Source organism: Schistocerca americana, chromosome 4 (genome assembly GCF_021461395.2).
Source record: "Schistocerca americana isolate TAMUIC-IGC-003095 chromosome 4, iqSchAmer2.1, whole genome shotgun sequence".
NCBI classification, from domain to species: Eukaryota; Metazoa; Arthropoda; class Insecta; order Orthoptera; family Acrididae; genus Schistocerca; species Schistocerca americana.
The window spans coordinates 774,957,614-774,978,305 of NC_060122.1; the positions used below are offsets into that span (position 1 = coordinate 774,957,614).

The following is a 20,692-nucleotide window of genomic DNA, read 5'->3' on the forward strand; positions in this document are numbered from 1 at the left end:
TATTAACACAAGGCACAAAATCTGAAGAGAAATGAATTAACTACCACATGTTAAACACGGAATAGGGAATCAACCTGTATAACTCCAGAAATAAAAGTCAACAGAGAAAAAGTACACAGTAATGATCAAACTGTTTGTCATATTGAATAGTTTTAACTCACAGTAACTAATAAAAAATATGGTACCATCAACAGTTCACCTTAAAGTTAATTAAGGCAAGAATTATGTAACAATGTGTTTTACAGCTCAAGTGATTTAATTCCAAATGTATGTTTTCCCCTCTAATTCTTGTGTGGTACCTCTGCAGTTACTTTGTTACTCTAATAATAAAGATGAAATTTAAAAAAAAAAAGGTTGAAAGTAAATGGGAATAAATGTTAAATAATATGCTGTTAATTACCAGTCACAAAATAAATTAATTTATCAAACATGATGAATATGTTGCACAGGTACTTGTTATGGCCATGATAAAATCATAAGTCATTCATTAACATGAGTATTCTTGTACTGCAATCCTCTAACAGATCAGGAATAACAGGGGACAGGGAATCATGGAACACTGATTACCTATTAATTTCTTAGAGAGAGAGAGAGAGAGAGAGAGAGAGAGAGAGAGAGAGAGAGAGAGAGAGAGAGAGAGAGATGTTGAGGAATATGTACCATACCTGAGTAAAAATCAATTTCACATGATATAAAAAAATAATAATAATAAAAGGTCTTTCAACAAGCTGCCCCTCAATGTCCTGTCTAAAAACATATAGCAAACACTGCAAGATAAATTCACAAAGTTATTTTCTTTTACATAGTAACATCATATCAATGGCACTAAAATTGGTTAAATCTGACAACGAACCCTGTAACAAATATTAATTGGCATTTTAATTTCATAATACCATTTTATAAATCATAGTTCATTTGCATACTGACATACACCACAAATGAAAATGTCTACCCTGTTTTTAGAGGATTTCTTGCCAGTTAAAAGATTATCCCCACATTTATTTCTAACTGTATCATTGTACAGTTCTTGTATTTTGTGCCTCACAAGATACGTACATCACCTATGGCATAACAATACTTCCTATCAAAAGCAGGAGTTTCCATTTGCCTGGGGCTCTTCTTTCAGAAATTGTTTTCCAATAAACATTGGCAACATGACTGTTGGGGCTATTTCTTCATGACTAAAGTCCCTTCTTGGGCATACTAAAACATCCACATGCAGGAGTAATGTATTCATAGTGCACTTATGATTTCATTATAATGAGATATTCACTGTTGTTGTTGAGGTGCTTTATTATGAAAATAAACTGTAGTGAGACTTTTCAATAATTCTACTCATGGACTATGCAGCATCAGTTTCCATGTATTTCAGTCACAACGAGAAGGAAAAGGGGATATGGGCAGGAACGAAAACTGATCATAATTTCTAATGAAAGTACAAACGAATTTTAAATAAGGATAGAATATCACCACAGATGATGTAAGAAAGTAATTCATGTGGAAGCTGGTACACAGAAACATTAATTACTACAAATACTGCACGCTGTGCTAGTTACTGTTAGATAAGGGCATTGAAAGAAAACCTGAACTACAGAAAAAATGTCAATTGCACATACACACTCCAAATGGAGCAAGCTCTACAACCAATTATTAAGTATCATAACACAGCTGTGGAATATGTCTCCCTCTGTCTTCCCTCCCTCTAACATAATATTTATGGAATCTGACAACCATCAGAAAAACCTAAGAGGAAGAGAGAAAACCTTGAGCTTCCTTTCTTTAAGACAATATTTAAAATTTTTTGTACCCTCTGTAATGGAACAACTTCTGAACTTTTTGTATCACAATAACAGGTATGACATGGATAGTAAGAGTTTCACATGCTGAATCTGGTCTACTCCATAAATGCGCAGAAAGTGAGGGAGACATAATAGTAAAAATTTGGGTAACAATGCACTTCTAGACTTGTTAAACATTGGAATTTTACAAAGTCTCTCTAATATTCTTTTACAACAAACAATTTTACAGTAATGGTAGTTACAAACTGTGGATAAATTTACTGTCAAAAGAGAGAGAGCAATGAGTTTCACATACCCAAAGTGTGTATTCATCTACCAATAAACATCCAATGCCTATGTTTTATTTCAATAAATACACAGAAAAGTGTACTCCCAGTGCACAATAAAATATGAATTAGGGACACTGTGGAAGGCAAAGGTCATAGAGCAGAATGAACATAAGAAGAAGAACAAGAAACAAACACTCCCATATTGAACAGCTCCTCTGAATACTGTGCTTTTTCTACCATCTTCTTAGTGTGTCCCGAGTCAGTAGTTATCACATACAAAAGAGTAAGTGCCATTTATGAAGATAATTTATTACAGCTTAAGTGCTGAATATAAAATTTCATACCTTGAACTTCCAACATCCAGATTTAAAATTCGAAGAATGTCTGAAAGTTTACAAAAGAATGAGAGGCTGGATATCTTTTACTTTTCTTGTGGTTAATAAAATCATTAAAATCAGTTATTGGCTGCCAAATACACAATTTGTATACACATCTACCTACAGATGGATGACAAAGCTACAGTTATCAAAAAAACTTTGGAAAAAAACTGGCAGACAATGTAATAAGAAATGTCATGTAATTAGAATGGAGCTCTTCTCTGTTATCCCTTTTATATATAAGTACCGGATTATGTGAAAGTTAAAGATGCAAGAACCCCACTCAAAACAAAAGATGTATACAAGGATCATCTACAAAAATAAATCTTTTGATTCAAAATGTAGCATAAACAGAGCTTCAGCAGTGATCTTCATTTTTAAGATTTTAGATCTCAGAGTCTGAAAATATGTATTGTATGGCATCAATACATATGCCAATTTAGTAGATTATTATTTCATCACAACCTAGGAGCAGAGGTAGGATGATAAAGCTGTGTATCCACAGATTCTTTTAGCATTTTGTACAAAAAACATTAATTACCAGTGCAAGCCAAACTCTATGGCATTTTTTCCCTAGTCAACACACCAACAAAACAATGACAAAAATAAAATAACAAGAAATGAAGAAAAAGAGAGAGAGAGGGGGGGGGGAGAAACAACACAATCAAGACAGCTTTCTTCCAATTCAAAAGCCTTAAATTTCTATGTCCAACAAAAGCTGTATGTTATCGAAAAAACGCAGCTGTATTGTGTTAATTCAAATAAAATGGCAGACATGAGTACGGCAGTCATCACCAAACTTCATGTATTTGGAACACGTGACTGTCACTCACTCACTGAATGAAGAAAATGAATGATTTAGTGTGTGACACTAACCCCACATACCAGATGGGTGGTATAATACCAGGGCAAATACAAAGAGAAGCATATAAAGAAACATTTAACTGAAACACACCTCATACACTTAATGACTAAAAATTTAGATCTAGCCATGTTTTCCAACAATAGAAATTATTTCAAATACTTCAGTAGTAACAGTACTCTCACACACAAGCTGCTTACATAGTAGTATTATGCTTCAACAGCTTCACTGTACAATAATGAAAGGGAGATACAAGTCCTAAAATGGGAAGAAATGAATGATATCACAGAGAACTCAATTGGCTGCATACTCACGCAATGCAATTTTGGAGGACTTGCTTTACATTAATTATTCTATGTATGTGGTAGTTGATAACATTTTCAAAGATTAGATTTCAAAAGAATATTTATTGGTATCTGGTGCTGATATTTCAGTTACCCATTTGAGTAAATAAATTAAAACCAAAAGCAATTTATTTTTCTTTATAGAAAAACAAATTTGTACTGCAAGTGACATCAGTCATTCTCAGACTTTTTTAAAGAGCTGTCTCAAAATTTCAACAACATAGTGTTTCTGAGCTCATTTAAAATAATCATTAAACTGAGAGCTTGTGCAAGAAATTCCTGTTTCATTCATATCTACGCTTCAATACAAACTCAGTTTCCAAGATATTAACAGATTTAATTGAGAACAAGCACTTGCAACTACCATCATTTAAGTTTCAGAGAGTTATCAACAGTTTTCTCTAAAATATGAAAATGAGTATACAACATTGACAACAGTTATGTTTACACCAGCTAAGAAACAAATACTCTCAATGCTGTCAATATATTATTCTTTTAAATATTTTCTCACTGATTTATATACATACAGAGACACATTTAAATATGAAGCAGCGAGCACATATATTATTTACACGCCTTAGATGGCATTTAAATGACTAGTAATAATTGCACATTCACCTACAGACATTTTTTAACACTCGAGGAAACAGGTACAATAAATCTCACTGACGTAACACAGAGACAGAATATCTAATGTTCTGACTACAAATGCAACTTTAAATATTATTTACAAATTGTTAATAAACAGAAGGTGAAATTATAATTGAATTTAAGTTCTACTGTCTGCACACTAGTTAAAATGATAAATTTCATATAAAATTTATGCAACTAAATGCAAAATATTCATTACAGAATTGAGATCATAAGCAAGAGAGAGAAACAAACAACAGTATTCATGTGACAATTCAAATTCACTTCCTAGCACCGCAGTATAAAAAGAGAAGGCTTCATGAAGCTGACAGTCCCTTCACTTCCAAAATAGATTTTTAACACCGAGATTTGGTTCAAGTATTTGACACCAGAACAAAATTACATCATTAAATGCAGCTTATTTAGATGCTACCTAAATTACACATTTGTACAAACCATTGCAACTACCCATCACAATTAAAACTCTTGTGGTACATACGTACCATTTTAAAACTGAAATGGCTTAACTGAAATAATCATTCTTGAACATTGTCCACATCTGGTTTTTTCAATATAGTTGGTTCATCTTTCAGAAATGTACCAGATCTAGAACCAACAGAGGGAGGCTTATCTTCAAGTGGGCCTCCTTTTTTAGTCTCAACTTTAGTCTTTGTCTGAGTGACAGCCTCAGGCACACATTTACTTCTACTGAGAACGCCATTCACAGTTTTCTTTAAAGCATTATTGTTCACCTTATTCACATTAATTACGGTCTTCGATAGAGTGAATGTGCCTCCTGCTTCCCGCAAAGCACTACGTGTGCCAGAGGTCTTATTTTCAGAACTCACCTTAGCTGGACTTGACAACTGATTTTTTCCTTGCAGTCTAGGAGGAGTGCGTCTATTTGATGAAACCATGGTTGGGGATGAAGAAGCATTTGCTTTAATTGAGCTCCTTTCTGATTTCAATTGTACAACTCCCTTTGTGGGAGCAGCATTCTTGCTATTATTATTTATGGATGAAACATTGTCAGGTGATGGTCTCGATGAAATCAGCACATTCCTTCTTAATGAAGGGGAACTACTGTAAGGTGAAGAAGTTGCTCCAGATCTCAGACGTGCAGTTGGGGAATCTCTAGGAGACAAAACGGTTTGTCTATTTGTTAGCTTTCTGATAGCAGGCAATGGTGACTGCTGGTTCTCCATTCTAGTGGAACCTGCCTTCAGTCCTTTTGCTGTGGGTGTTCTGTTAAGATCGTGCTTTGAAGAAACAGCTTGGGAAGTTGATGTTGGTGATTTGGGTACTGTTTTTCCATTCTCTGTTTTGCTTGGGACATTATCCACAGCAAATGATTCTGCTGTGGCTAGTGAATCTGTTGACATAGTGATATCTGTACCAATCCTTCCCAGAGTATGATGTCTTCGCTCTTTTGGTGTGTCAGGACGTGTGGCATTTGGAGCACTTTGACTGGTTGTTTCTTGTCTTTTTAGCCTTTCTGGTACAGCTGCAGATTCAGAAAGTGAATCAGTGGATATTGTTATTTCATCACCAACCCTTTTTTTAACAAGTATTGTTTCTGCAGGCACAGAACATCGGCTCTTACTCTTTGTAATATCATTTGTTTCCTTTAACTGAACTTTAGCACAGTTAGTTGCCAATTCACTAAGAGAGTCTGCTGACATGCTGAATTCCCCATCCTTTTTTCTCCTACCTTTAGCATCCCTTCCTGGCGATGTCCCACTAACTCCTCTTGAAACACTTCCTGTAGTGAATGTTCGACTCTTTCCTGAACTGTCACTTCCAGGTGCAGACCTTCGCATAGCTGGTGAAGAAGTCCTTGACGAGTCAGAGGAAGATATTGTTCTTCCTGGTCGACGAGTCGTAGCAGTCAGTTTTTCGGGTGTAGCAGCACAGGAAGTACTCTTATTCTTTTGCTTCGGAAGCTTTTGTTTACTCTGAAACATTATACAAAAACACACAATTCAAGAGCAGCTTAAATTCAATAAAAAGCATGGCTACTGCGTGTAACATTTTCATGCAAACATAGCATGATAAATTATTTGGATGTAATATGTCACTCCAAATGCATTCTTGTGACAAATACTTCTTTTGTGGAAGGAATTCTCCCACATGAAAATATTGGCGAAGCAATAATGATAATAATCAGTGTCATATGCAGAAATATCATACTTACAAAGCTAATCTTGTTATTGTTTCGTACTTAAAAACCATCAACTCAGGATAAGTATTTGTGAGAATCTAATGTGCCACCGAATGTACTGGACACCCCAATTTTAAAAATTAATATCATAAAAAGAGAGTTTATTTGTGCATCAGTGGTAGACTAAATTTATTTTACACAACAATGAATGTATACATGAAAAATCAAAACAAAATTTTTTAAGTGAACTAGTGTTAAGTGATACAGTTAATTACAACAAAGGTATGCCTAACCTGACTATGTACATGACATGCAAACAAACATACCATAAATTACAGGTGTAACTCATCATTATTCAAGAATGTTATCCATACTGGTATCCTTGAAGGTGTCTATATAAGAAAAAAATTCATTTCTGCTTCCTCATCATCCTCTGTGTTGTTCCAGAGCATACATCTTCACTGCAATCCAGAGTATTTGAATTGCAGCATTTCTGGAATGAATTTATAATCACTGGTTCTTACATGCTCTTCCAGGCAGCCGAAAACCAGTGTGCAATAATGTTAGGTGCAGCACACTTAATTTTATCCTGTTGGAATCAGTTTATGGTTGGGTTTGCAAAACACTTTTTCATACTGTTCCTGAATGTAATTTTGGAAAGATTTATGTATACTGATGTGCAGGGGTTACAACACAGAAGTCATTCCTCCAGGAATAACAACGAGGTCACTGGCTAGGTTATGGATCTTCTTTTTTAATGTCATCAGTGAGATGACCACAAAATGCATCAAGACAAAGCACTGATGACAATGGTGGCTGGTCAGAGGAGGCAAGGGAGATCATTCCGTGGAGATAGAAGTGGAAGTAATAGTAGTTGTAGATGTAGTAGTAATTACTTCTACAGTAAACCTTTATGCACCTTTATCAACAATTGCAAAATACATTCGCTTATGTTATTCCTTCTAAACCTCCAGCAGTAGAGAGCAAGTCAAAGTGTGAAAGCTTAGCCCCAACCTAAGGCAGAGAGAGGCGCAAAGCATATGTTGAAGAGGCCAGGCCGCCTGACGACACTTTACAGCCAACACTGGTATACACTGGTATTTCTGCCCGAACTCCACTGGAGCTGGCGGTCATGTGTGCATAAGGTGTGCTTGCTTGTGAGTATGAACGGCATGTGTGTCTCTTGTGCTGATGAAAGCTGTGTCTGAAAGCTTAATGTGTATGTCTTAATTGTATCTGCCCACAGCTTCACATGTCTTCTTTACAGTAAGTAGTAATCTATCTTTTCCTACATTGTTGACATTCCTACATAAAGTTTCCAGCATTTGGCAAACTGATGAAAATGAGACACTACAATGAAGTGAAAGCTAACAGAAACATCATGAATATTCTCACAGACATCACAATTCTTTTGTGTAAGCAGGCAATAGCTTTCAGAGGTCATGATTAGACAGAAGACTGTGTGAATCCTGGAAATTTTAGAGCCATTTTTTAACATGTGTTAAACAGAAACAAAGATCCAAGAGCACTCTGGAAGAAAATTGGCTATTTCTACTAGGGACTTTCAAAAGCTATACAGAATGAACTGATTGAATGTATAAATGAGTAGCTTTGCGAGTATATACATTCAAGTTTGCACAGAATCTCATTTTATGCCAGCATTGTGGATGAAGCAATGAACATTTCAGGCAAGTCACAATGCTTTATTGTTGAAGACTAGTGGACTCCATCGGTGACATTCAAGAACATTTTTTGGTTTTCATGATCCTACCCAAGCTAGAACTGCTGCCGCTGAAATAACTGATGATTCAGACTCTAATGCAGTGACCACAAGAGAAGCCTCTAGTTTCAGATATATCCTCCTAGACCGAGTTTTTTTCCATCTCTGTTATTCAAAAGATATTTTTAAAGACTGAACTGCTTTTCAACATTCTTCAGGAAAAAAACAATGATTGCATAGTTTTGCAACAATGCTTCTCAGAAGGCACTGCTTACAGGAGAAATTTATGAAATGAAGGTAAGTTGATTGACTTTTTAAATTCCATAACACTCTCTACTAATTTGCACACTGAAGCTTCCACAAACAGAGCTAAAATGATGAATGAATACAATGGCAATCCATTGCTTTTAGAATACAAACGTGTGTACTTCGAGGTGTTGTGTAATATCCTAACACAACTGGAAAAAATTCTGATATGATAAAAAGCTCTTCCCTAAATTACGAGATGCCACTCGGTTCACCAGTTATTGTCAACATATGCCTGTAGATGGCTTGGCTTCATTATTACAAACATATAGTGCGTCCTTTAGTTAATCAAGTTGCATGTAGGACTGAAGGCTGTATTTTGTTCCCAGCATAAAGTAACATTTCACTCTGTCAGTTTGTGAAATGTTAACAAAAGAAAGAATGAGAATGAAACAGACCAAATTCTTCCAGAAGTTTTCAAACTATTTTGTCTTACTGCTACCATTCCTGCAATAACTGTTGCAGTGGAAAGGGTTTTTCTTGTCTTAAATATGTAAAAACGTATTTGAGGAACAGTATGGCTCAGGATTGCTTATCAGCTCTCGATTTGTACCTCAACTAAAGAAGCCAGTACTGCAAACACTTGAAAGCTGATACACATGGCTTGACAATGTCATCAAAAGATTTGCAAAGGAGAAGGAATGTCGAGTTAACTTCGTTTAACAGTAACAACACTCAAATGCCCAATCTGCCAGTTTGTTTATAAATAAAAGTGATTGTTGTCATCATCATCGTCATCATCATTCATAGTAGAAATTTATTATTATTGTTGTTGTTAGTAGGTGGTGGTGGTGGTGGTGGTGGTGGTGTGTCTTCCTCATCAGTCGTGTAACTATGTGACATGTGAATTCTCAAAATCCTGCACAATTTGGCATACTGTTGTACGGCATCGTAATGATACACCCGCCCATTTCATAAAGCGTTTAACCTATCCACGGCTAGCCTAAAACTCTTGCCTTGGTATATTAACAATTGCAGCCACCTCTTTTGCTTTGTTTTTTATATTCTCACTAGTCACAAGTTGCCTATTCTTCTTCCTTTCACAGACTAATTCCAAAACTTTTACTTCAACTTCAGGATGTTTTCCTTTCCTAGGCCCAGTGAATTTCTTTCTACTTGTGATAGTTGTAAATAATTCCAATTTCTGTTTCTTCCATAAGTGAACGCTTCTGTCAGCTACACTGAACTCTCACCCCGATCTCTTCTTACTGTATCTTTCAGCATAAAAAATTACTTTTCACTCTAAAGTAGCATCATATGATGATGTTCTCCACTTGCTTTCCATTTTGTGACTACCTAATGCAAACAAACAACACAGTCATAGGCCAAGAATAATACACCAAAGTTGACAATTACAATAATACATTATGAAGTACACAACAATATCTAAATTTCAGTGATGTTGAAGGTGACTGACAGATTCAAGTTTGTACTCTAATGTAATGTGCCATCAAATGTTACCCACACTCCAATTTTGAATACTGCATATGGTAACAAAAAGTGCATACTCGATACTTCACGGCGAATGGGACCGGAACCACCTCGAACTACCTAAAACTCTCAATATCGAAATTTAAATGGGAAAAAGAAATATTATGATACTGTAAGTAATACAGGTCAAAATATGAACTTCATTAAAATAAAAGTATTTACACATGCATTTGCATTGGCAGAATAACAATAATTATTTATTTAGACAAGTAATAGTGAAGTGTCTTTTGGTTGGCGAAGCTGCAACGTCTCCTTGCGGCAATGTCACGCCACCGTCTCAGGAGCAGTAGGTCAGTTGGTGTCGCCTCAGGCTGTTGTTCCACGTAGCATGTGGCGACCTCGAGAGCAGCGTAGCCATCGGTGTGACTCATCATCGGTGCAGCCTCTGCCTTGTCACTCTCACACTGCGATGGAATGTTAACCATGTCAATTACAGAAGAGTCTGTCACTGCCAACTGTTTGTCCAAATTTAACCACTCGCCTACTTCCACCTCTTCTGCCTCTTCACACTCTGGCAATCTTCTGATTAAATTACACAAGGGTTGATCGTCCTCATCTGCTAAATCTTCAGTTTCTGTGTCTGGCATACTTTCCTGTAGAATTTTCCTCCATGACTTAGAAATTGTGTCTGACTTTGTTTCGCTCCAAGATTCGCTAATCCAGTATACGACGTCCTTCAAAGTCACTTTCTTCAAAGCTCCTGCAACGCTTTCGTTGTCTTTGGAATGCAGGATTGACTGTAGCAATCGCCCTCGAGACTTTTTTTTTAGACATTCCAGAATGCCCTGATCCATGGGCTGAATGAGACAGGTAACGTTTGGTGGGAAAAACAAGGATCGGATACTGTCGCACTGCAATTCTCCTTCACTTGGATGTGAGGACGCATTATCCATGAGCAAAATTGCTTTGCATGGCAGTCCCCTTTCTTTTAAAAAATTCTTGCAGTCAGGTACAAATGAGTTAAAAAACCAGGTCTTGAAGATTTCCCGATTCATCCAGGCATTATTCTGATGTGTATAGACAACCGGAAGATCTGAGATGGATACATTCTTGAATGCTCTTGGCTTGGCAGACTTCCCAATCACAACTAGTTTTAGTTTGTGGTTTCCAGTTGCATTTGAAGCTGCCATAACTGTGAGCCGCTCTTTGCTTTTTTTTGTGCCCAGGAGCACTTTTTTCTTCACAAGAAGCAAGTGTTCTCACTGGTAACATTTTAAAATTTAGCCCAGTTTCGTCACAGTTATATATTTGTTCATTAGACCAATTTTCGTCAGTTATGATTTTTTTAAACTCGACGATAAATTTCGAAACGGCCTGAGCATCACCAGAGAGTTTTTCTCCACATACGTCTAGCTGCGCACTCCATACCTCTTCTTCCACTTGTCGAGCCAGCCCACACTAGTGGCGAAATTGTCATCTCCTTCCTGCAGCTGGTTTCTGAAAAACAAAGCTTTTTCTTGCAAGATTGTGCCAGAAATCGGAGCACCCTTCTATCTCTGTTGGGTAAACCACATGAACAATGCCTCACTTGTTTTGTTTAAGTCTGACTTCTTTATACTTCTTCGACTGAGAGATTTGTGTGAGCATTTCTGTGAAAAAAACTGTTCCGATCTGAGTCAGTTTCTTCGCCAGTCACCAGCAGTAACTTCACCAACACCATATTCGAGAGCAAATTTTTTTATTGTTTCTCCCTTGTCAAGTCGTCTTAGTGCTTCTAATTTTAGATGCAAATGCACAAATTTCCTCTTTTTTTGTTACAGCACTCATCTTTGTAAGGTGTACAATGGAACACAGTCAACAAACAAAATGACACACAACACTGTACAGTACAGGTACTGGGAACTACAGCAGTGTATGAACTCCCCAGTTTTGATCAGCAGCAGTCGGGGTATTGCGTGCCATACTGACAACAGATGTTCGTGCAACAGGGCAGCGAGCTAATCGTCGGTGTTGATTGCATTGTTGTCTGCTTTGTCACTGAGCTGTACTCTCCCTAGCTATCTTTTACAATGATGTTTTCATTATTTATCATCTCAGTAAAAAAAGAAAGTAGATCGTTGCAACCTTTTTTTTTTAAGAGGCTCGGATTATTGGAAACTCGAACTATCAAGACTCTACTGTATTAGATTTGCATAAATATGGTATTCAGTAAAACCATAGTATTACAAACAAAAATTTGTTAGTATAGTTTCACATCATCCCAAGCACCCACACCTAAATGCCTCTGAAGACCTTTCTACATACCTCATACCGCTTTACAGGCATTTAATGCTAATGATACGAGGGTTGTTTTTTAAGTAAGGGCCGTTCGCGCGTATAGTCCCGTAGTTCGCGCAGACGCCGCAACAAGCCACCGCACCACTTGCCGGCATCCTTCCCGTTCACACTGATGCAAGTTGCAGCTCTGTAGCTGACGTGTACGCATCGCTGTGCTACTTTATAATGTTTACGATTATTCAACCGCCCGCCACGTGTGAGATACGCTCAGTGATATGTTTTTTGACCGCGAGAAGCCTATCAGCTGCAGAAATTCATCATCAGTTAACAGAAGTTTATGGCTTGAATGGAATGAGTGAAGGTAAAGTGCTTCAATGGGTTAGAGAGTTTAAAAATGGCCATCAAAACGTCTGTGACGAAGAACGCTCAGGCCGGCCCTCTGTGATCACTGATGATTTGGTGGCTGCAGTCGAAACAAAGATTCGTGAGGACAGAAGATGCACAATTTCCACTCTTTCTTTGGAATTTCCACAAGTTTCAAGATCGGTTTTGTACGAAATTGTGTCTGAAAACCTAAACTTTAAGAAACTGTGTTCTCGGTGGGTACCCAGACTCCTCACAGAGGACCACAAAGGGAAGAGATTTGCCACTTCATTGGACTTTTTGATTCGTTACGAGGAAGAAGGGGATGACATGTTGAGTCAAATTGTCACTGGAGATGAAACATGGATATCCCATATCACTCCTGAAAGCAAGCGACAATCGATGGAATGGCGACACACAACCTCACCCGTCAAGGTCAAAGCCAAACAGACGCTGTCAAAGCGCAAGATTATGGCAACTGTGTTCTGGGACCGGCGCGGTGTTTTGCTAGTGGACTTTATGCCACGAGGAACGACAATCAACTCCGATGCTTACTGTGCAACTCTAAAGAGGCTCCGCAGAGCAGTTCAAAACAAAAGGCGCAGCATGCTGACAAAAGGAGTTTTGCTCCTACATGATAACGCTAGGCCTCACACCTCTCAAAAGACTCGGGATTTGATTGATTCTTTTGGTTGGGAAGTTTTGGACCATGCACCATACAGCCCCGACATTGCTCCTAGCGATTTTCACCTTTTCCGGGACCTGAAGCACCATCTTGGCGGGCAGCGCTTCAATGAGGACGATGAAGTGAAAGCGGCCGTGAACTCTTGGCTGTCGGAGCAGGCGGCCGAATTCTTTGAAGAGGGAATTAAAAACTTAGTTGTACGGTATGACAAGTGCTTAAATAAACAAGGCAACTATGTAGAAAAATAATTAAAAGTGTGTAGAATCAGAAAATAAAAGTTTTTTTACAAAAGTATTTGTATCTTTTAAAAAAAATAAAAACGGTCCTTACTTAAAAAACAACCCTCGTATACTCTTGTCTACTCTTTTGCTTTACACTGTTGTGGTTATGATCAATCATATGTTTCGTGTAGTCTCACAGCTGTTTGCATAACTCCCCACTCACCATTTTTGTTTCTTTTTCTATAAAATTAAGAATTAATGACATCACAGAAAGGATCAAGTATGTGAACAAACTTATGTGGAGTAAATAATTTACAAGTGCTACAGGTAAAGTGACAGTAGTAAGAAAACAAAGATTTCTGGCAAATATTAAAAATGCATGTGCTGTATGTTGTTACTGGATTATGATGAATGATGATTATGATTTTAGGTGAGGGGCACTAAACATCAGGGTCATCAATGCGCTGAAGAAAAGTCTCATGGGTGGGATTGAAGGCTGTCCCCAGATGCACAGCAGTTTATAATGCATTGAAGTCTACCTAGCTTCCCCAGCAATTTAGAGGTGTGGCCTGACAGTTCACAAAATGTCACCACTCTTATAACACTGGAATCAGTATCCGTGAGGCTGGTGGCCAGCTCTCCATTGAGACTGAGGGCTGGCCTGATAGCAGTACATAAGAGACACTGTGCCAAAATATGCTGAACTGAATGTGGTACACCGCATGTCTGAAGTGCAGCGTGGTAAGCAGAGCCTCCTTCCAGCGGTGAGGCTGACATGAAGCCGGCCCCTCCTTCCAGCGGTGAGGCTGACATGAAGACGCCCTGCCTATGTGTTCAAATTGAGGAACTGCAGTTCTTTTGCTATCACCTTCAACCTTTCAGTCTCCCCCCTAGGAACCATGGACCTTACGTTGGTGGGGAGGCTTGCGTGCCTCAACGATACAGATAGCCGTACCGTAGGTGCAACCACAACGGAGGGGTATCTGTTGAGAGGCCAGACAAATGTTGTTCCTGAAGAGGGGCAGCAGCTTTTTCAGTAGTTGCAGGGGCAACAGTCTGGGTGATTGACTGATTTGGCCTTGTAACACTAACCAAAATGGCCTTGCTGTTGTGGTACTGCGAACGGCTGAAAGCAAGGAGAAACTACAGTCAAAATTTTTCCCGAGGGCATGCAGCTTTACTGTATGATCAAATGATGATAGCGTCCTCTTGGGTAAAATATTCCGGAGGTAAAATAGTCCCCCATTCGGATCTCCGGGCGGGGACTACTCAAGAAGATGCTGTTATGAGGAGAAAGAAAACTGGCGTTCTACGGATTGGAGCGTGGAATGTCAGATCCCTTAATCGGGCAGGTAGGTTAGAAAATTTAAATAGGGAAATGGATAGGTTAAAGTTAGATATAGTGGGAATTAGTGAAGTTCGGTGGTAGGAGGAACAAGACTTTTGGTCAGGTGAATACAGGGCTGTAAATACAAAATCAAATAGGGATAATGCAGGAGTAGGTTTAATAATGAATAAAAAAATAGGAGTGCGGGTAACCTACTACAAACAGCATAGTGAACGCATTATTGTGGTCAAGATAGACTACTACAGTAGTACAAGTTTATATGCCAACTAGCTCTGCACATGATGAAGAAATTGATGAAATGTATGATGAGATAAAAGAAATTATTCAGGTAGTGAAGGGAGATGAAAATTTAATAGTCATGGGTGACTGGAATTCGAGAGCAGGAAAAGGAAGAGAAGGAAACGTAGTAGGTGTATATGGATTGGGGCTAAGAAATGAAAGAGGAAGCCGCCTGGTAGAATTTTGCACAGGGCATAACTTAATCATAGCTAACGTTTGGTTCAAGAATCATGAAAGAAGGTTGTATGCATGGAAGAACTCTGGAGATACTAAAAGGTTTCAGACAGATTATATAATGGTAAGACAGAGATTTAGGAACCAGATTTTAAATTGTAAGACATTTCCAGGGGCGGATGTGGACTCTGACCACAATCTATTGGTTATGAACTGTAGATTAAAACTGAATAAACTGCAAAGCGGTGGGAATTTAAGGAGATGGGACCTGGAAAAACTGAAAGAACCAGAGGTTGGACAGAGTTTCAGGGAGAGCATAAGGGAACAATCGACAGGAATGGGGGAAAGAAATACAGTAGAAGAAGAATGGGTAGCTTTGAGGGATGAAGTAGTGAAGGCGGCAGAGGATCAAGTAGGTAAAAAGACGAGGGCTAGTAGAAATCCTTGGGTAACAGAAGAGATTCTGAATTTAATTGATGAAAGAAGAAAATATAAAAATGCAGTAAATGAAGCAGGCAAAAAGGAATACAAACGTCTCAAAAATGAGATCGACAGGAAGTGCAAAATGGCTAAGCAGGGATGGCTAGAGGGCAAATGTAAGGATGTAGAGGCTCTTCTCATGAACGGTAAGATAGATACTGCCTACAGGAAAATTAAAGAGACCTTTGGAGAAAAGAGAACCACTTGCATGAATATCAAGAGCTCAGATGGAAACCCTGTTCTAAGCAAAGAAGGGAAAGCAGAAAGGTGGAAGGAGTATATAGAGGGTCGATACAGGGGCGATGTTCTTGAGGACAATATGATGGAAATGGAAGAGGAGGAAGATGAAGATGAAATGGGAGATATGATACTGCGTGAAGAGTTTGACAGAGCACTGAAAGACCTAAGTCAAAAGAAGGCCCCCGGAGTAGACAACATTCCATTAGAACTACTGACAGCCTTGGGAGAGCCAGGCCTGACAAAACTCTACCATCTGGTGAGCAAGATGTAGGAGACAAGCGAAATTCCCTCAGACTTCAAGAAGAATATAATAATTCCAATCCCAAAGGAAGCAGGTGTTGACAGATGTGAAAATTACCGAACTATCAGTTTAATAAGTCACAGCTGCAAAATACTAACACGAATTATTTACAGACAAATGGAAAAACTGGTAGAAGCTGACTTTGGGGAAGATCAGTTTGGATTTCGTAGAAATGTTGGAACACATGAGTCAATACTGACCTTACGACTTATCTTAGAAGAAAGATTAAGGAAAGGCAAACCTACGTTTCTAGCATTTGTAGACTTCGAGAAAGCTTTTGACAATGTTGACTGGAATACTCCCTTTCAAATTCTAAAGGTGGCAGGGGTAAAATACAGGGAGCGAAAGACTATTTACAATTTGTACAGAAACCAGATGGCAGTTATAAGAGTCGAGGGGCATGAAAGGGAAGCAGTGGTTGGGAAGGGAGTGAGACAGGGTTGTAGCCTCTCCCCGATGTCATTCAATCTGTATACTGAGCAAGCAGTAAAGGAAACAAAAGAAAAATTCGGAGTAGGAATTAAAATCCATGGAGAAGAAATAAAAACTTTGAGGTTCACCGATGACATTGTAATTCTGTCAGAGACAGGAAAGGACTTGGAAGAGCAGTTGAACGGAATGGACAGTGTCTTGAAAGGAGGATATAAGATGAACTTCAACAAAAGCAAAATGAGAATAATGGAATGTAGTCGAATTAAGTTGAGTGATGCTGCAGGAATTAGATTAGGAAATGAGATACTTAAAGTAGTAAAGGAGTTTTGCTATTTGGGGAGCAAAATGATAGTCTAAGCAGATAGGATATTAAATGTAGACTGGCAATGGCAAGGAAAGCGTTTCTGAAGAAGAGAAATTTGTTAACATCCAGTATTGATTTAAGTGTCAGGAAGTCGTTTTTGAAAGTATTTGTATGGAGTGTAGCCATGTATGGAAATGAAACATGGACGATAAATAGTTTAGACAAGAAGAGAATAGAAGCTTTCGAAATGTGGTGCTAGAGAAGAATGCTGAAGATTAGATGGGTAGATCACATAACTAATGAGGAGGTACTGAATAGAATTGGAGAGAAGAGGAGTTTGTGGCACAACTTGACTAGAAGAAGTGATCGGTTGGTAGGACATGTTCCGAGGCATCAAGGGATCACCAATTTAGTACTGGGGGGCAGTGTGGAGGGTAAAAATCTTAGAGGGAGACCAAGAGATGAATACACTAAGCAGATTCAGAAGGATGTAGGCTGCAGTGGGTACTGGGAGATGAAGAGGCTTGCACAGGATAGAGCAGCATGGAGAGCTGCATCAAACCAGTCTCAGGGGTGAAGACCACAACAACAACACTGACATTTGTCAGAAAATGAGATAACAGCATGCAACGGGATGGGACTTTGATGGACAATGACATCCCAACATGCTTCCTTGGCTGCTTTGTAGGCTGTATCATTTCCCTGTATCCTCATGTGGCCATATACTCAAGAGATCGCCTCCTTGCCACGGTGTTGGAGCCGCTGTGAAGAGCCATGAATAAATCAAATGGTCTACTGGATACATTTGGTGAAGTGTGTGTGTAGTGCACTAAGCGAGTTGTAACAGACAAGAAATTTTGTACCACGATGTCCGTGAATCCTCTCCAATGTCATCATAATGCCATACAACTCCGCACCGTAATTTGTAAATTGTTCCTACAGAAGATGCACTCTGAAAACCCTTTCAGGGGAAGCAGCGGAACAACCAAGGACTTTCTGTTGCTGAGATCCATCTGTATAAACAATGATGAAACTGTGGAAGAAAACAAAGTTGTAAAAACATAATCTGGAGTACAAGTTTTCTTGTATTGTGTCAAGCTTAAAATCACTTTGGGCCTCTGCAGACACCAAAGTGGCAACGCGTTTCTTCCCTGGCTGTGTATCCAGAGGTCTGATAGATCCAGATCCTTTAGACAGTGAGCAGCACGTATCCCAAATGGCCTTGTCACAAGGGGTCGATTCCTAAACAGCTGTTCGAAGTTAGGTTGGACCACTGCACTAAATGCCATTGACTGATGTGACGCTGAGATTTTCAGTGCCTGTCAAGCCAAAAGGATACATCACCAAATCCAGAGTGGTGGCTCACCAGCCTCTGTGCACAGACTCCGAACTGGGCTGGTTCGAAAGGCTCCAGTCGATATCCAAAGGCCCTCATGGCAGGCAGCATCTAACATCTTGAGGTAGGAAATATGAGCTGCTCGATAGACCATGCTGACTGAACAATTGCCCTATAAAACTGCAGGAGGCACGACCTGTCATCTCCCCATGATTTAACACTAAGGCATTTCAAAATATTCAATGACTGGAAGCCCTTTTTTCGTAGCTCTTTCAGGTGTGGGAACCAAGTTAATTTTGAGTCAAATAATAAACATAAAATATTGCCCCCATTGTGAGCAATGGCTGGTTAAAACTTCAACAAGCACCATTGAAACTGACACATTTAGTTTTTTATGGTAAGAACCAAAATCCAGTTGTCTTTGTCCAGGTTTCCAGCCTCCTGATGGTCAGCTGTAGCTGCTTTGTCATCATTGTAAGATTTGAAGAAAATTGGAAGATTGCAAACTCATCCACAAACAAGGAGCATTTGACAGGGCACCTGACTGTGAAGGAAATGCCACTGATAGCAATGGCAAACTATGTGACATTGAGAATACTGCCTTGGGAGACCCCATTCTCTTAAACATAGCAGCCAGACAAGGCATTGAAAGAGCTGTTCCTCGAGAAAGGATTGGATAAGAAGTGGCAGACATCCATGTAGTCCCCATTCATGAAGCTGGCGAAGGATGCTGTACCTCCAAGTAGTGTCAATGGTAGTGGCTCAGGTGACCTCAGGATTTGAGCAACCAGATGAGATGGTAGCTGATCATGTGTTCAGGAGTCTTGCCCAGGCAACTGGTAAGGGCTATACTCATGTAACTGTTATGGACATTCTGGTTTCCAAAATGGAATTAGTATTTTCTCCTTCCAAATCATGGAGTACTATGTATCAAAACAGATCTGACTGAAACAAGTGAGGAGCCGTCCTTTCACTTCAGGTCACATATGACTCAGCATGGCATAACGAATCTCATCAGGTCCTGGAGCAGTGTGTCTGGCAGCAGACAGAGCTGATTTCAGTTCCCACATGGAGAATGGAAGGTTGTAGACTTCCTCATTGTGTGAGAAGAAATGGAGCTTCCTCATCTCCACAGTTGTATGGAAAACCTGAAATGCAGGAGCTTGTCTGGATGACGCAATTACTGTAAAAAAAGTGTTCAGCTAAAACCTGAGAAATGTCTTTAGGGGCATCCACCAAGACCCCATTTCTTGACAAGGCCAAAAGGAGATGTGTACTGCCCTTGCTGAAGTCGTCCTTTCGATTCCCAAACTCGTACAGTGGAAGTGGACAGATTACTGGAAGTTGCGAATTCCTTCCTGGAATCCCTCTTTGTTCTTTTATCACTTGCCTCGCATGTGCTATCACAGATCAGAAGGCATGAAGGTTTTCTGTAGTTGGATGGTGTTTGAAGTTTCATAGAGCTGTTCGTCTGGCTCTAATTGTCAATTGACAGTCATCATTCCACCAAGCTACAGGTCATAGCAGACGGAGAAGAGGAAAAAGTTAATAACTCTTACATGCCTTTAAAAAATACCATTTGTTGGTAAACACAGACCTGTGAAACGTGAATTCTAGAGCAAAAACATTCAAATTGTATTTCAGTGAATCATAGAAAGAATCATACACAAATTAAAACATTATGCTGCAGAATTTATTCAGAAAGAGACTGTTATACACACATATAGTAGGCTTTGTAACTGAGTTGGTGTTAATGCCGATGAGCTTTATTTCTCCTTTCTTTCTTTTTCTTCCACTGCATTTGTTGACATAATCTTATTTCAGCAAGCATCCACTCTGTACACATCAACTGTTTTACCAGACCATGCATCAAGAGATTTATTTGTGTTGATACTCCAAAAACCACTCAATAGTAGAAAAGCTTGTCGAGCCTCTTATGAACTTTAGCAATATACTCTCTGGATGGACAACTATAACAGAGTATATTTACAAAGAGGTAAGGATTAACTGGCAAGCTCTGGATAAGAATAATGTACCTGATTTTGAAAAGTGCGAGACTCTAGAAAGGTGAATTCATAGCTTATAACTCACAGGCCATAGTGGTGATGAAATGGATGGACAAGAAACAAGTGGCCTTTACTTCAACATTCTATAACTATGCAGTTGCCACAGCAAATAAAATGAGCAATGAAATTAGAAAGCCTTAATCCATTCCAAAATACAATTGTTTTACAGGCAGTGTATATCTGAAGAACCATGAAACTACAGCCTTTTCTCACGGAAAGGAAAGAAAGGTGTAAGGTGGTATATGTAAATGTTTAGATGGCTGATAAATATTTCAGTGCACAATGCT

General features: G+C 38.9%; 1 protein-coding gene across 1 annotated transcript in view; it reads right to left on the reverse strand.

Moving 5' to 3' along the window:
* Nucleotides 1-647: 647 nt before the first annotated feature.
* The window catches only part of LOC124612306, a 209,069-nt gene continuing 189,024 nt past the window's right edge, over nt 648-20,692 (reverse strand). The window contains exon 12 of the mRNA XM_047140422.1: nt 648-6,236. Coding sequence (XP_046996378.1) covers nt 4,818-6,236 — 1,419 coding nt within the window. The 3' untranslated portion in view covers nt 648-4,817. The remainder of the gene's footprint in view (nt 6,237-20,692) is intronic.